Raw genomic sequence first — 18,961 nt, forward strand, 5'->3', positions numbered from 1 at the left:
AACAGTGTTGCCAGAGCAGTTTCTTGCCGGTCAGCTCAATTTGACTGAGGTGAATCTGAGTGAGAACTTCCTCCAGGAGCTTCCGTGGGGCTTCCTTCAAGGCTCTGACAATCTCCAGAGGCTGTATCTGCAAGGGAACAGTTTACGCTCCTTCCCAGGTGCTATACTACAGGTAGCCAGTCTTCGAAGGCTGGAGTTAGATGGAAACCCCTGGGACTGCTCCTGTTTGTTGTTGGAAGGCTTGGAGGCTGGCAGGGGGGCTAATAGGACCATCAAATTGCAGAATCTTGTGGGAAACCTGACTTGCTTCTCTCCTTGGCACCTCACTGGCAGGACTGTGTGGTCTGTGAACCTTAATGATGTGTGTCGCCCAACTGGCCTCACTGCACTCTTTATCGTGCTCCCCCTCCTTACACTGTCAGCTTTGCTCCTCTGTTGGTGCTGTGGGAGGAAGAGGAAGAAGAAAGAAGCACCTGTATTCAAAAACTCAAAGAAGAGGGCTTCCACCCTCAATGGCCAGAAACATCTCAACAAGCAGCAGCCATCAGCCACTGAGAAAGACAAGGATGGAGACTCTGGCAAAGACTCTGGCAAAGAGGGGATCCTGAAGAACCACCTGCTGCTTCGCCCGGCGTCCGCACTCCTGGGCAGCACCAGGGACATCTATGAAGAAGTGGAGATCAAGTTGGACTCGGTGGAGTCTCTTCCTCAAGTCTCTTCACGCTGCTCCAGTTCTGCAGAGTGGAAGCAGGGCACCCAGGAGCCTGATGGGGCCAGCAGGACAGAGCTGGACACAGTCAGTGTAACGGAAGTGTTGAAAGACTCTGCTGACAGAGAGAAAGCTTATATGGCTCAGTCGACTGAGTACTACAGCCTGGTGCCGGGCATAGAACTAGAGGACTCGGACCATGGGGAGTATGAGAACGTTGACCTCTCATGACACCATCTGAAAGGAAAAGTTCAACATTATGGCAAACACTTTTGTTTATTTAGAAGGAGCTTCATGAGGAGATCACTCACCCTCATTTGATTGTCTTTGGCAACTTGCATTTCAGCGTAGTGCTTCAAAAGGTAGCATTGACATATTTGATAACCACACAAATTTTAAAAAGCAGCAGAATACAGCTATTTTTAACACTGTACACACTGCTAATGTGAACTTATACATTACAGATGTCATTGAAGTATATATACTACTGCAGTTTAGTATATATACTACTGCAGTTTCACAGCAAACACTGATGTTTACTAACATTCATTTCAATGCACAGGATTTTTTTTACTCACATAATGCTAACCAGGATCATTTAAACTGTAATCAACATATTTGGATCCAAGTAATTTCTGCAAATTCTCAGGTAACCCTCTTAACAAACAAATATCACAACTATTACGCAGCAAATCTTTCCTCACATAACTTTAATATTCTACAGAAGCAAAAAGGCACATGTGACAATACAATGAGTGTTACTACAAAAAAAGGAATAGTGGGTTAATACTGTGTCTTCACTCCCAACCCCCAGCACAATGTGCTTTTGTTTGTTTACAGCCTTTTTTTTTTTTTTTACAGCCTATTGCTTGCTTTCCATTGCAAAAGACAATTTTAACCTGTATTTATGTTTGGATTAGATAACAAATATGCAAGTGTACAGCCTGTTCATACACATTTTCATTCATGTTGCTGCCTTCTCTTAAAACAGATGCCAGGAGAATCACCTGAGATGTCAAGGTAATGGCTAAAATGCTGGCACTCTTCCCAGCTTAGTCACAACACTGTCTTACAAAGATAAGCAGCATCAACTACACACATCAGAAGGCCTTGGCATTGACTTTGGAGAAGCTAAAATATCTTTATGAATAAAATCTAAAAACTGCTATAAGAGCATGTTTTTCCAAGCCCTCTTAATAATTTTATCCAGGTGCTAGTTCAGCTTATAAATCACAAGCATCATAGTTCTTTCATTTACTATATTTAGTATATTATTTCAGAAATGGTAAAACCTTTGTTGTTTCTGTTGCTGCTTACACCCCAGCAAAAAAGGTTCAAGAAAGAAAATTAATTCAAATATCTGCAAAGCACATCTGTGGTTATAGGAGTGCACAGTTCTCTAATGTGTTTGAGCCCAAAGACTGATCATCCATCCACTGGCTATACCTTCTTATTCCTGTGAAGGACCACAGTGGGATGGAGCTCATCTGATATCTGGCAAGAGGTGGGGTACACCTTGGATAGGTTATCGGTACCCAAAGTCCAAAAACCCTTTTTAGAAAACAAATCCCTGCGTGCGTTAATTGTGTTTGATGCTTGTGCATCCTAATTAAAATGAACTCTACTCTTACAGTTAAGAGCTGAGCCACATTATATTATTTTTTAGTTTTTTTTATCCATAATATGGGAGTTCATATGTGAATAAAGGTGAGCTGGAATGAATCCAAGCTGAAATGAACCCTTTTTCTTTTAATGCTGGTGTAATTTGAGTTGAATACAGCAGGTTAGCTGTGTATCTTCCATCTGTTTTGTTTTTGTTTTTTTTTATTTTTGCCAGCCTAAACAAGTCTCTTGGTTCCATCTCCATACTTTACTTTCCATACAGATAGACAAGCTTTGTATGCCCATTTCTGAGCAGACATTTTAAATAAGTACATTTACTCAAATTTTATTGCTCTCAGTGCCCTAAAAAGAGACTGTGTGAATCTGCTAGAGAAAAAGTAGAAGTCCCACCTCTGAAGTATTACAATGTACGAGGAAGTGATTCAATCTGGACCTTTTCCTGTGGGACCAAAGGAATGCATTAGCAGCATGAAAGGAAAGAGAAAAAAGGTTTGGGGTTTTTTTTTAAGACACAAAAGTTTATTCTTTTTAAAGCAGATTTTTTTTTTTTTTTTACAAATGTTATTTTCGTGTTTTCAAATCTACAAAGAGCAAGAAACTTTTTTAACTGACTTTTGTTCCTGCAAGTAAAGCAATGTATTTAAGGCAACTTTCTTTACCTTATCCTGTAATTGTTTTACGTTCTAGTTAGGTTTGTTATTTATTGTTACCTGAATGTTACTGTGTGCAAGAGGTTCACTTATGAGGCTGTACAACAAGAAAGGCAGGCTCTAAACAAACAGATATCCCTTGAAAATTCTTGGTTAATTCTATACTTAACATTAAATGTAAAACTGACTAGTCTGAGTCAAAGTTAGAAGCAGGAAAGATAACAAGCAAACCCCACTCTTTATTTGCATCAAACAGAAACATGCTATGCAAGCTGAAAAATAAGAACCTGCCAAGGTAGCTTGGTCTTAAATACTGGCTTTAGATAAAAATCTCTGTAGTGTTGTTTCAGTAAATTGAGGTGCAGACCCACTACACCAAAACAAAAAGAAGCATCAAGGTCACTGTGAAGACACAGGATATAGGCACTCGATTGTTATCTAAAATGTGGAAAGCAGATGTCTCACTAGCTCACACTTGTCGCCTCTGTAAAGCTAATTGGTTTCAGTGAGAGGGATGGAGGGTGTGCAGCCAGGGTGTGGAACTTCCTGGAATTGAAAAAAGCTGATGTGTATTTTCCAGATGGATTTTCAGATATTTTCCATCAAAGCTTTGCTTTACTGCTTTCCTAAAGAAAGCTGCATTTTGTTATCCTGTCAAAATGATGTGAATAAGATAAAAATTAAATGCAAGCAGCGAGCCTATAACTGCATAACATGGAAAGTCTTCTTCTGTTTTTCTTCTCTTTGGGTTTGTCAGGAAATTGGGTGGTAACCATAGTAACCTAGGTAGTAAATCTTCTAATGATTTTGTTTCTATTTGTTCCCAGTGTTGATAATTTTGTGATGTAGCTTTTATCCACTTCCCCACTTCTGATTTTTATAAACTCATGTCCAGAATGATCAGTTGTCATAGTTTTTATTGACTGCTGGATAACTTGCTGGATAATTTTCCCAAATGTAGGTGGATAATTCTTTGTTTTCAGTTTGGAAAGATTTTGTAAATCGTTTGTATTCTTAAAATTGTACATAGTTTCTGAGCACAAAAAAAAAAAAAAAAAAAATTAAATAAAAAACAAACGATGCTTTTACTGGTGTAAAGACACATTTTATTTAAATGGTTTATAATTCAGTTTTAATTTCAAGAGAAAGAAAGTTGTTGATTAGGATGTCAACAAACTATGTGTATGAAACACAGGGTACTTTTTAAATGGCAACCTAAGTTTGTTTTGTTTTTTTTTACTATTTCCAGAACAAGACCCCATTTCAGTGGAATAAAAACAGCAAAAAAAAAAGTAACTTTCAATCCTAAATAACAAATGTTATGTCACACCGAGGTGCCCTTTATTCTTTGAATAAGCATAGACTGTATATAAAAGAATAAACTCAGAAATACTAGCTAATTAGCTAGGCATGCTAATGTCTGAAGCTATCAGTATATGAGTTGGAATGGTTAAATTTCTTGCTTTCAGAGGAGCTTGGAACACCATCAAATATTATTCTCATCTAAAAACCATATTAAACCAAGATAGTAAAGGTTTTGGTGGAAAGTAAACTATTCTTGCTAAAGTGACATTGCTAGCTAAGGTGAAAGTTTAGCTAACCATCGATTCAAACTGATTGTTTTAAATCTTTATTCCAAAATTCAAATGTTAATTTCTAATGTAGAGAATAATTTGACTACTCTCCTTTTTTATAATTAATAAAATAATTACACTGCTTTTCATCAAGCATTTCAACGTTTATCTTATGGTAAACAAATGTACAATATGATTTGTAGTGTACTCTTTAATGTCTTCATAAAGCATCACATTAAATGTTAATTATAAACAAGTGACAAATAAAAGAAACGTAACATTTTTTATTTGTAGTTCACTGTTTCTCTGAGAAATGTTCCAGATCTTTCTATTCTATGTGGCCCCCTTGGCTTTCTGCCCTGATAATGACCCTGTCCGGCCCTGTCTACCTGAAATCCCACTTTCTCTTTTTTTCAACTTGAGCTCAAATTTCCCTCACCGTGGGAAGTTGTAATTACAGCTTTGGGTTACAAAATGATGAACATGGAGCTGCTTGCTATGTGCGGTTCTCAGAGGTCTCAGCTTTGACCAGTGGATCCAAAAATCTGGAAATAACAGCTGAAATATCTGTTGGAGTATCTAGGATGGTAATTTGTCAAGATAACAGTCAAGTTTTTGTCTAACCTTATTTGGGAAGATAACCAACTCATGAAAAGAAAAACGCTTGATATTTACCATTTCTCAAAGTAAATTGAATAAGGAATTGTTCCACAATATCATGTATTTGAAGCTCAATTGATTTAGAACAAGAAAAACAAAAATTGAAGCAAAATTAAAAAAAGAGACATACCCTTGTCTTTTGTAAGGACATTATAATATAGCATACAGTACTAAATATCTGATGTTATTTTAAAATGTTTCTGTCAATAAAATGGCCTGTTGTTTTTAAAATAAATCCAGGTCTAAGAGCCAAAGTTCATTAATGCATTTTACAAGAGTGCCATCTATAGGCCAAAAACTTGTAAGAAAAAGATCATATTCCACATTGACAATAATTTACTGCAACAAATATGTACATCCATTGATGACAAATATTCAAGCACTGAGGGGATCACCATTGTAGCACAGATTCAGACAGAGAACAGGGAAGTCCACGGGTCCAGGCTCGGACGGACGATGCATGGCCCCATAACTGTCCATTCAATGGAGAACAAACAAAGGATGTGGATAAAAGACGACAGGGAAACAAAACTCTGATTTACAATTGGCCGCTGTAACGATGTGAAAAATAAACAAGTGAGCTTGAGCATATCACCCAATCACAAAGGCTGAGAGACAGAAGGGACAGAGCCATCTGACAGGTCTGACATTTGGACAACTCTTATCACTGTCGCCAGTAAATAACACCACAAGCCTCTGCTGTGCAATCAGCCTGTGTGTGTTTTACTTGATTTTACATGCTGAGGCATTAGGTCTTCACAGATAAAATGTTCAAAGTACTCAGCCAGGACATATGAAAATATTGAAATACCAGTGAGTGTAAATGTCAGTTAAACAGTAATTGCATGTGCTAATGGAAAATGTACATGACAGATCATTTAAATTTTGCAGCATATAACATTATCGTACAATTTATTACATAAAAAGACTGATAAAACTTACAAAGCAAGATTAAACAGATTCAAAAACAGCAATCAATGTCCAGTCATTCTTTTTAAATACAATAGGATTATCTAAAATTTTGGGGGTATCATTAATTAGATCATCTCACTTTGAATAACAAGGTTAGTTCCAAATAGATCAAATCTAAGCTTGGACTGCTCTATGTCAGAAAAAATGTACATTAAATCAATGCTGGTTTTTTTTAAATCAAATCCTGTGTGCAGATAACTTACAGTTTATTTTTGCTCAAACTTATTCCTAAATGTAATAACTTCTAATTAGACTGAAGTCATATGAACGTAAAATTTTTACACCTGGAAATATTTGAAGTAATTTCTGGTAACCTCACATTTTGTGTGGCTTCTTTTCCCAAGTAAAAATGCATCTGAAATGTGATTATTTTGAATTTTTACTAAAAGAGTACTAGTGAAATAAAAAAAAATAAAAAAATAAAAAAAAAAAAGCAATAACATTTTGAATTAGCTGTAACCTAATCCAGTTCATCATGAAAGATTTGTCAGTGAAATTTAATCGTTTACACTCTTGTGTTTGCTGGAAACCTTAAAAGCTAATCTGATGATAAAAATCTGATCAGTCTAGGCTTTCCATTTGAGGGGCAAAACAGATGTTTCAATTCCTAGTATTTAAGGGTGTGTTCATCTCGGGCTGTAGGTTCCCAGGTAATAAATTCGTTTGATGTTTATGACGGCAAAGCAGAAGAGTTTAAATTGAGACTTACAGGAGGAACCTTCAGAGACAAACAACACATGATCAGCTGTCACAGGTGAGACATGTCTTCTACGTTTATATTCATATACAAGTATATAAATGAAATTCCTGTAATTTGAACTATTTTCTTATATTTTGCAGGAATTCTGCTTAATAATGACAATTTCCTACTCTCTTAACGTAGCCAATGCTAAGTTTTGTGGCTTCTCCAGGCTCCTATTTTTGTGGAAGGGAAGCATCTACAAACTGCTGTATAAAGAATTCCTCCTGTTTTGTGGAGTTTACTTCTTTTTTAGTGTGTTTTACAGGTAAATACTCTGCTTTCTTGTTTTTATTGACTGGTTACTTCAGTATCCTTAAAAGTTTCTTTGTCCGCACAGGTTTCTTCTCACGTCAAAGCAGCAGGACCTATTTGAGCGCATTGCCCTGTACTGTGATCAGTTCACCAATGCCAACTTCATCCCTGTTTTATTTGTTCTTGGTAAGATCAAATGTTCAGGACTTGTCTTATCTAAATCTTATAATGAATCTGTATAATTTATTATTTTGTCTTCACAGGTTTCTATGTGACGCTGGCCTTTAATCGGTGGTGGGGTCAGTACACCAGCTTCCCGCTGCCTGACAACCTGATGATGGTGGTGTCTGGCAATGTCCACGGTGCAGATGAGAGGGGCCGTCTGCTACGACGGACCCTCATGAGATATGCAAACTTATCTTCAGTCCTTATTCTGCGCTCCATCAGCACAAGAGTTCTCAAGCGCTTCCCGACTTTGGAGCACATAGTGGAGGCTGGTAAGAACAACGGTGGAGAGGAATTACAATCTTAAACTAAACTGAGCTGACAGAAACATTTTATAATTGGCTGATGCCTCATGTCCACTTCACACCCCATTTCTAATGTTCCCTAGAAAATGACAGTTCTGTGGGGGTTCTGTTGGGGAGCCAAATGGTTTCACCATCAGATTTCACAATTGCAAATATGTCCAAAGTCTTGGGAGGCTAAATTAATGTCCAGAGCAAGCTTTTGAATAGATTTCAGTGCATTGTTTTCATACAAAAAATGCTTTTTTTTGGGTTTGTTTGGTTTTGTTTTTTTTTGGATTAAATTATCATCCAAATAATTGGATACTTAAATTTAAGGAAAATGTTTTGATACTCAGAGGTGTGTAATCTAGGTGCCATAAAGTAAAAGTCCTGTCCAGCAGCTGTTCCAACCAGTCGCTGAATTTAATTAGCTGAGCTGCACTGCAAGGAAGATGAGCATGTTCGTGAAAACACCTTTTCTAAATGCACGGGTAGATCCAAACACATGGCAGGACTTTTACTTTATGGCACCTGGATTATACGCCACTGTCGATGCTTTGTAGATTTTGTGAAGTGAGTGGGATATGATGAGAATTTTCTGCTTCTACATAACAGATAGTTTCATCTGTTCTGTAAATTCTAATGTGGATACAAACATCCTTTGGCACGGTGTGTTGAGGTAGTGGTTAGCACTGTGGCTTCACAGGAAGGTTGTTAGTTTGAGACTTGGCTGGGATAGAGATTGTATGTTCTCTTCGTGTATGCATGGGTTGTCTTTGGGTACTCCAGCTTCCTCCCACCCACAAGATGTGTGTGTGTTAGGTTATTTGCTGTGGTTAATTGATCACTTCTCACATGTAGATTGCTTTGGATTAAAGTGTCTGCCAAATGACAAAAGAATAAGTCAGTTTTATACAGTTTAGGTAAGGAAAATGAGAATTATCTTTACATATTAGCATAGAAAATGTTCAATTAAAACAACTGTTAAGAAATGTCATGTCAGTCAAGTGATTTATAGAAAATGTATGTATTTTTTGCACAGGATTTATGACAACACAAGAGCTGAAAAACTTTGAGTCCCTGCACTCTGATTTTAACAAGTACTGGATGCCTCTGACTTGGTTCTCAAACCTGGCATCCAGAGCCAGACAGGAGGGCCGAGTGAGGGACGACATTGCCCTGAGGCTGCTGATGGACGTGAGGACTTTCTCCCTGTCTGTAATGGCTATAAACACAATAACTAAAAGAGAAATCTGATGTGTTTATAAACTGTTTTACTGTGTCTACAGGAGCTCAATAACTACAGAGCCAAGTGCAGCCTGCTGTTCCACTACGACTGGATCAGCATCCCTCTGGTCTACACTCAGGTACAATAAACAGAAAACTGCACAATCAGAAAACTACCAAAGTCCATTTTTGTAGATTTAACTTCATGTGGTTGTATTAAATTATCCAACCAGTACACATAATTATACCTGAAGCATCTTTTAATTGATCACTCAACACATCTAATAAATTCATGCTTTGAAATAACAATGTAGTGGTTTAATTTGTTATGATTGTGTCAGATTGAGGATATTTCTCTCTTTTAATGCCGGTTTACAAATAATTATTCAAAGGACTTGTCAAGAATATAGAATTTTTATATCATCTTAATTTTAATTGCCAAAATGATTTCATCTTGATTGCCAAGTTTGGAAAATGAAGTGGAAATAAAGCAATTCCTTAAATGGGATTATCAAAGTAATCTGATATACTCTATGCTTATTTATTCTAATGCAGAGTCACGGGTGCATTACAATAATATAATAGGTCCAACAACGATATTTTATTTAAACAGCACTTCTCAGAACAAGTGTTCTACATGGAACAGAAATAGATCATCTAAATATTAATTAGATTCATGGCGGCAGAAATCTACCGGTATCCTCTTTTTGTTTAGCTAGTTTCAGCTTTAGTTGCTATGGGACAGGGTTACATTCAAAAGTTATTTTTCTTTGGTTAATGTTAAGTTTGTTGAAGTCTTTGCATCCTCATGTCTGAATGCTCCAATCTTATTTTCATGGTGACTAATTATATTAGACCAGTTTTGCATGTCTGGTTGCACTGTTTGGTAAGGCATGCACCGAAAAGGCCACTTTAAAGTTAAACTGTCTGAAGGCATGTTTTCATGGATAACATTTTTATAAAGAAAATGTGTTTTTAACTACATTTGATTGCTCTTTATCTTTTAATAAAATCAATAAATCTCTTTAGTTTAAAACTTGTTTTTGTTTGTGCAGGTGGTAACTATTGCAGTTTACTCTTATTTTGGCTTTTGTGTTATTGGCCGACAATTCCTGAACCCTGAGAAAGAATACAGTGGTCACAAACTGGACATGTACGTTCCTGTTTTCACCCTGCTCCAATTCTTCTTCTACACTGGCTGGCTCAAGGTAAGCTGACGCATTTCTGCTGCATCACATTTTCAGAGGGAAATATTATAGTTTTTTAACAATTTAACTAAAGTTTTAGATATGAAATATTTTCAAACAGACTTTTGACCTTCAGATATTGGAAAATTTGACGTTTAAGAAATGTGATCAGCTTTAAATATACAGCAAGTTGTGATTCCATCATGGTACCTTGGAAATAACTTACATGAATATAGAGCAATTAAATATGTACTTGTTTATCAGAAGTAGTAGGACTCCACATGTTCATCTGGTGACCTGGGTGTCTCTGCTCTACAGGTGGGAGAGCTGATCATCAACCCATTTGGCGAAGACGATGATGACTTTGAAACCAACCAGCTGATTGACAGAAACATTCAGGTTCTCCTCTCAAAGTTTTGTTTCCATTTTACCAGTATGAAAACCTAAAGTGAGATTTTAAAATTTGTTTCTGCTTCCCTCAGGTGTCGATGCTGGCTGTGGACGACATGTACCAGAACCTGGCTCCAATTGAGAAGGACAAACACTGGACACAAAGCCGCTTCTCCATACCTTACACACTGTCGACAGCAGCAGAGACTCTCAGGCCAGCTTTCAAAGGCTCCACTTTTGACATGAGGTAAAACAACTGGAATGCAAAAAGTAACCATGTGCACCTAAAAGCAGATTTGAAGTGTAGACTACTGTGTAAAAAGATTTAAATGGAAAATAACTTGTTCAATGGAGTGACCTAAATCAGATTTAATTTGGAATGAGAAATTTTAGCATGATTACAAAATTCACACACAATTAAGAGAAAAAAAAACTTTAATAAAGTTCAGTACATATGAAGGGTTTTACAAAATATTTGTCAGTGAGTCCTCAATTATCAATGCAAGCCAATATAGAAAACCATGAAAAGAACATGCATACATGAGTAAATAATGAACTTATTGCTACTTATTTTTTATATATTTTCCAGGTGAAAATTAGGAAACTGTTCACATTGAGTGAAAAACTTCAAACCTCAAGCTACATTGTTTAATCAATATTTTGTTTGCATGCAAGTATTCCTGATCTGTTTTTGAGCTTCATAATAAAAACAACTAACCTGAGCCACCAATGTCCCAATAAATGACATTAATCTTTAGTCTCTAACATTGTGATTAGGGATTGAGAAGGAGCAAGACTGAGCAGATCATTTGATAGAGAAATAAGAAGAAATCAAAGAGTTAAATTCTCTCCAGGGTACAAAGGAACGCAGCTTTAGATGTTGCTGGATTTTATTCCAGGTTACAGGTGCACGGTAAGCGAACCTGTCTTTTCCAAGCTCTGTAGAAACATCTGGCACCTGCAGCAACATCCTATCACTGGGGTCTTGAAGCAACATTGAAGCAATGTAGGGGGGAAGAAAACCTTTAAGAGCTTTATAGATGAATAAAACTAAGTGTTCCTCACGCCTGACAGACAGGGAGGACCATCCCACTTTAGCATACAGCGTACAATGAGGAGTATCATCTCCACAACCAGTGATAAATCTTAGTGCAGAATGATAAGCATCATCCAGTTGTTTGAGGTCTGCAGCTGGGGCATTCATGTACAGAAAATCCCCTTTGTCCAGTTTTGACAGAAACATTTCCTCAACAAGATTTTTTTTTCTATTGAAAGGTAAATGAGATTTTTCCCTATATGACAAGTGTATTTGTCTTAATTTTTCTGCAAGTTCAGTCACATGACGTGTAAAAGTCAGATTTTCATCAATCCAAAATCCTAAATACTTGTACACTGGGGCTCTTTCAACAAGCTTACCATTATTACAAGAGATGGCAAGGTGGTTATAATCAATGTCTTGGGCTGACGTAAAAATCATAAATTTAGTTTTTTCTTCATTGAGAACTAATTTATGGTTACTGAATTCAGCTTGTAAAGCATTAAAGCAGTCCTGAAGGGTTGCAACAGCAGACTGAGGAGTGTCTGCATTACAGTACAAAGTGGTATCATCACCATACAAATGAACATTACACCCAGTTACAGAAGAAGCTATGTCTTTCATATAAATATTGAACAAAACAGGTCCCAAAACTGATCCTTGAGGGACACCATTTGCAACTTGCAAAAAGTCTGACTTAACATTTCCAACAGCGACACACTGTTGTCTATCAGTGAGGTAATTTTTGAACCAATTACAAGTTTCTTCATCAAATCCAATACCGTGAAGTTTTCTGAGAAGCACAGTGTGATCTACTGTATCAAAAGCCTTGGAAAGGTCAACAAAAAGAACAGCACAATGTTGTTTTCTGTCCAAAGCTGTGATAATATCATTTAAAACAAACGTAGCAGCTGTAACAGGACTGTGTTCTTTTCTATAGCCTGACTGGTACTGGCTTAAGATAGAGTTTGCTGAGAGGAATTCTTTTAGCTGTTCGTTTACAAGAGATTCCAGCATTTTTGCCAGGTAGGAAAATTTAGATATAGGCCTGTAATTGTTCAAAACAGATTTGTCACCGATATCTTTATATAAGGGGCTTACATAGGCAGTTTTCCAGACTTTGGGAAACTTACCAGTAGAAACAGAGCAGTTAAAAATGTGTGTTATGTAGGGGGCTACAATTAGAGCAGCTAGCTCTAACAAGATAGGATCAAGGCCATCTGCACCAAGAAACCCCTTAGAATCTTGAGCTATTAAGGCTTCATAAACATTTCTAACAGAGAAACGCTGTATCCTGAAACTGGCATTTGGCGTTACACTGGTATCAGGTTGAGCTGTAGACAGAGGTGGCCCTTGATAAGTTTTTTCAAAAAGCTTACCAGCAGATATAAAATGCTTATTAAAAGCTTCACAGATTTCTCTGTGATCTGATATTGAGCATCCATCTTCGGTGGTTAGGGGAGGAAAGAAGGAAGGGTTAGAAATTCTATAGTTCTTAAAAGGCGCATGCTTGTCAGCTACCGCATTGAAACATCGACAGAAATGAGCAAGAGCTTGGTCAACATCTGCAATTTGAAGAGTTTCCGAAATGTCACATGATTTAAGATCATGTAAGAAGGCTTGCTCGTCAAAATTCTGGAAATTGCGTCTGAATCCCATACCTGAACTCAGTCCTTCCGTCATCTAATAAAAGGTAGCTTACAATTATTACTGAAACAAAAAAAAAAAAAACAAATAGTGTTGTGGCTGATTAAATATGTTCTAGTTGTCAAACTTATTTAACTTAAAACTTTTAAAAGGCAGGAAGTTGAATGAAGCAGCTTGCTCAAAAGCTGAACCTCATAAAACCATTAACTGAAAAAGATCCACAACTATCCTTAAAATGAAAATCAAAAGGCTGATGATTGGTTTTAACTCTTGTAATGCAGCTTCAAATGGATAAAAAAAAAAAAATGGATAGCTTGCAGCCTCCCGATATTCTGACCACAGTCGGGCCGCTGTTCTTCTGACTGTTGCTTGTTGTTGTCACTGCAGGCTGTTAAAGTTCCTCCGAGCTTCAAGGTCCTGCAGTATGAAATGATCATCAGTTATATAATGATTAAAATACGCTATAAGCCTTTCTCACAAATAACAATGAAAATTTTGATAATGACCTCAGACAGCAACATTAGCTTAAAGATTGTTTGCCTTTTTTAATAATACCCCCCCCCCCCCACCCCCCACCACCACCACCACAGGACATTACAATTCGTAAACAAACAAAATTCCAAAATTGTTGTGCTCGTCATAATACTCTATGCTTCATAAATCTCATATGTACCTTAGAAAGATTTTGCTGCTCCACTATTGATTCACTCTGTTGATACGATGTCTTGAGGAAGAATGATGTTCATCTTTGGAGGGAATTACAGAGATTTGGACAGTCTATGCCAAGTGCGTATGGTCCCCCTGGAACAATGTCGAGATTTTAAGAGATTACAGGCAAGAACATCTGTAAGAATTACCTTGATTAAAAATAAATTCACTTACAGATGAATTTCTGTTGGTCACAGTTCCTCGTTGTGTTCTAAAAGGCACCAGAAGGAAGAAATGTTTCTATTCTGCTCACACACCAAATCCTAAAGAGGAATATAACACCCACTAAGCCATGAAAAAATCACAGTGGATGTATAACTCTCAAAGATAAACTTATATAAATAAGGACATCAACATTTGAATTAAAACTCCGCTTAGTGATGTGTGGATTCTGGGTGGTTGTGACAATAAGGCTGTCAATGTTTACAGATATTCACTATAAGAGCGCTAAATGTTTTGAATCAATCAATCAATCAATCAAACTTTATTTACGAAGCGCTTTTCCAACATAAAAAATGTAACTCAAAGCGCTTTACAGTTTAAAATCAGACATTAAGAAAACACACAGACAGACACATTATATAAAAAGATACCTCCAACTCCCCTTTTTAGATACATCTAAATAAGAAAGCTAAGTGCAGACGGACTAGTCGTGGAAACCCCATCCGAGGAGCCGTTTGCACCGGGGCAGCACAATGGCAGGCACCAGCAGCACTGCACCCTATCCACCACCGCCACCCCGGTTGCAGACAGCTCCCACAAAGGAAACACTGGAAACACCATTTAAAACATATAAAATGTATTAAGACAAAACCTAAAATAAAATAAATAAATAAACCTAACATATATATATATATATATATATATATATATATATATATATATATATATATATATATATATATATATATATATATATATATATATATATATATATACACACTACTCACAAAAAGTTCAAAAAGTTAGGGATATTTGGCTTTCAGGTGAAATTTATGGAAAATACAATATGTTCATGCTACAGTGATATAATATCATAAAAGTAAGACATTTAAGTAGAAGGATGCACTACTGATTTCCTTATCTCAAAAAATTCATTCAACACAAAAGGTAACGACAATGGTAGTTACACCACAACAAAAAATTTGAATGTCTCAATATCTTGTCATGTGCCCTTGAGCATCAATTACAGCTTGACAATGACGTCTCATGCTGTTCACAAGGCAACTTATTGCCTGCTGAGGCATGGCATCCCACTCTTCTTGAAGGGCAGCCCTCAGGTCATTGAGGTTCTGGGGTGCAGGGTTTCGAGCCTCTACACGACGGCTCAGCTGATCCCACAGGTTTTCAATGGGATTCAGGTCTGGAGAGAGTGCAGGCCATTCCATCTGAGGTACACCAGTCTCCAACAGCCGTTCCCTGATGATGCGGCCTCGATGAGCAGGAGCATTGTCGTCCATGAAGATGAAATTAGGCCTGTGCTGTTCATGTAGGGGCACAATCACTGGATTAATGATGTTATTCAGGTAGTATGGGCTTGTCACTGTACCATTCACAAAGTGTAGGGCAGTTCTGTACCAAGTGGACACCCCTGCCCACACTGTAACACCGCCACCACCAAGAGCTCGCCTGGTGACAACAGTGGCTGATGTATAGCGCTCTCCCTGACGTCTCCAACATCGTTGCCGGCCATCATTTCTGCTCAGTGTGAATCGACTTTCATCAGAGAACAGCACTGAGGCCCACTGGTTCCTCGTCCAGCGTAAATGCTCCCTGGCCCATGCAAGACGATGATGCCTGTGCCTGGTGGTGTGGTCAGGTACCCGTGCAGGTCGTCTAGCACGCAGACCACGCTGATGGAAACGGTTTCGAATGGTCTGACGTGACACTTGGGTGCCTCTCACCTCTCTTAAACGTGCCTGGAGTTGAGTGGCATTCATCATCCGGTTTCTCAGGGCAGTGTTCACAATGTAGCGGTCATCAGCACGGGATGTGGCCAAAGGACGTCCACTTCTAGGCCTTTCTGTGACTCTTCCAGTCTCTCCATATCTCTGTTGCAACCTGCTGATGACACTCTGTGACACTCCAAGCTCAGTGGCCACTTCTGTCTGAGAACGTCCTGTTTGAAGCATCGCAATGGCAAGGGACTGTTGTTCCATTGTTAGGTGTCGTCTTGGTCTCATGATGTCAAAATGTGAGCAGCATGATGAGGACAACTGTTTAAACACCAGCTCTAATTGAACCAGGACATTTATTGGTCAATTCAAGGATCACACACCTGCCGTGATTTTTGCCGTTAAGCTCCTTGTTAGAGAACAGCAACTTGTGCAAAATTTATTGAAACATTTAACAGTTGGACATGTGCATTTAAAAGCTTAGAGAAGATCACATTAAGTTCACCTGTACAGGTTTGAATGCATTTTAGGCTTGTTGTGAAATTTCACCCAAAATCTGAATATCCCTAACTTTTTGTGAATAGTGTATATACATACATACATACATATACACACATACATACAGATATACACACACATAAATATAAAAATGAAATAAAAATAATAAATTAAAAGAAAATTAAAATGGAATAAATTAACCAATTAAAACTTAATAAGAAATAAAGGCCAAACTAAAAAGGTGAGTCTTAAGCCTGCTCTTAAAAACATGAACATTCTCTGCACCCCTGAGGTCCTCCGGCAGACTGTTCCACAGGTGGGGGCCATACCCCTGGAATGACGCCTCTCCGTGGATATGTGTCCTGACTTTGGGAATCAATAAAAGCCTGCTGCCAGAGGAGCGCAGGGATCATGAGGGCTCGTAAGGTAAAAGCAGTTCTGAGAGATAAGAGGGCCCAAGGCCATTAAGACATTTAAAAACCGTTAAAAGAACCTTAAAATTGATCCTGAAACACACAGGGAGCCAATGCAGTGATCTTAAGATTGGTGTACAATGGGCCCGCCTCCTGGTCTTAGTCAGGACATGAGCTGCTGAGTTTTGTAAGAGTTGTAAACCTGAGATACTCTTTTTGGAAAGACCAGAAAGCAGGGCATTAAAAGAGCATCGGCTATTAAAGTGACAAGGAGCCATCGCTCTTTTACCAGCAACTCTCTTCTCTATCAACCTGATGGTTTTGTCTTTTTGTTTTCATGATAGCAGTTGGCTAACTAGGCTACTAGAAAAGCACTCGAAGAATGCAAACCTCAGCCAAGGACTACCGTGTTAAAGAATCCTTCACAAAAGTTCTTGTATCCAAACGGTGATCCAGATCACCACCATGATTAAATCAGTTCTTCCTTTTCACATTTCCAACAATTCAACAACATTTGAGTTATCTCTTGAACACAAACAAAAATATTAACGTCGGTAAAAACATAACTTCCTTGGCAGAGGTAATTAATAGGGACCTCACATCCGACAAGATAATTGTTGGTTTGTATATAGGAAGGTCCAACCAGTACATGACTCAAGGACAAATGCTTGCATAGACTTCAGAACCTGTAAACTTAACTGGGGTGTCATTTATCCTGATGTCTTTCATTCATTTTTAAATTGTTTTAAATTAGCTTTACAGATCTAAATTAGTTGGAATCCAAAAGAGATAAAATTGTTTTTGTGTTATTTTCAGACATAAATGCAATTTTTCAGCCAAAGCAATGTTTCCTTGTCTTCTAACAGAAAATGAAAAAACAGCTTTAAATATATGGTGCAATAATTTCTCACTATGGACCTTAAAACCTAAATAACATCAAGAATAAAACACTGAAAAAGTCTATGTCGACAAACAGACTCTTAAATAAGCAAGCCTGTCATTACGTCATGACAATGTAAAATGGACCATATAATTACAAGCTTACTCATAATTACACCAATCCTAACACACTTGATTATCTTATCAGATTAATAGCATGAAAATATATTAAACAGCTACTTTAAAACATAACAATGTCACTAAACCACCATTACATATTTGATTTAGATCATAAGTAACTGCATGTACGCACCTTCTGAGGTCCCAGCGATTAAAGGAAGTAGAACATCGCTCTCCTTTAATAAATTCTCATTCAGGTAGGTACGTGGTAAAATTCTATTGGTTGGACGATGAAGACACACCCATATAAACAAATAGATAAACAAATCAGATGGCAAATCAGGTGTCGCTTAGCCACAATCTTACATGAAAAGATACATGTTTAGGAATGTCAGCTGTCTGGTTAGACTGGAGCTGGGATTTTTCTGTGCGAGAAGACTGTCTTTAATTTGTTGAAAGATGTGATGTAATTTATGACAGCGTGTAAGCCTGCTATGGAATTCACCTGACATACGCCTGGGTTGTGGGAAAAGAACAGAGCTCTGAGTTGTATTTAAGGATCAGAAAAAAAAAAGTTTTTAATCCAAATACATAAAATTTGAAAATATATGGACCTGCATACTTTATTTATTTGTTTTAACACAAGGCGAAGATGCTTTTCGCACAATAGGGAACTGTACATGATGGTTGTTTGTGGATGCAGAATATCGATGAGAAAAGTTCCTTACTAGATTTTAGGAAAAAATATTTTAAAATGTGTCTTTTTTAAAAGAAAAAAAAAACGACAACTTTAAAAACAAACATAAACCACAATCATATCAGTTCCTCCACCCTCTATTTTTTTTTGTTTTTAAAAAAGATTAAATACTAAAATTAGCTGGCAGGCTGACTGGATGGCTGGCTGGATGGATGGATGGATGGATGAATTTTTACTGTTAAATTTGCATAAAAACCAAATCCAACTAGTAACATTATTTTGCTTAAAATGTTTTTTTTTGCTAACAGAATGAGTGCTGAAGATCTTGAGATCCACCAGCCATCAGATGCACCTATAAGCAGACAGTATTTACCCCTTCAGGGCTCCCTGATTAATGGGTTCGATGGCCTCCTGCAAAAGGGTAAAGGCATCCTACGCAGTGGAAGCCTCCCTTATCTGATGGACATCTTGTCACACCCAAATGAGGAAGATGAAGCAGATGAAGGTGACACAGCTGCCACTGGTCATGAAAAGCAAGAAAGGGTTGAAGTTACAGTGGAAGAGGAATACTGA

At 37.5% G+C, this 18,961-nt stretch overlaps 1 protein-coding gene across 1 annotated transcript; it reads left to right on the forward strand.

The window, feature by feature from the left end:
- Window positions 1-7,043: 7,043 nt before the first annotated feature.
- Window positions 7,044-18,961, forward strand: best4 (bestrophin 4; the record flags this gene model as incomplete). The annotated part of the gene is made up of 9 exons (XM_079243750.1): window positions 7,044-7,195; window positions 7,268-7,368; window positions 7,446-7,679; window positions 8,734-8,888; window positions 8,981-9,058; window positions 9,974-10,126; window positions 10,424-10,504; window positions 10,588-10,742; window positions 18,697-18,961. 9 exons carry the CDS (start codon window positions 7,044-7,046, stop codon window positions 18,959-18,961), a joined length of 1,374 nt encoding a protein of 457 aa, XP_079099876.1.

Source organism: Telmatherina bonti, assembly GCF_933228915.1.
Source record: "Telmatherina bonti genome assembly, chromosome: 7".
NCBI lineage: Eukaryota > Metazoa > Chordata > Actinopteri > Atheriniformes > Telmatherinidae > Telmatherina > Telmatherina bonti.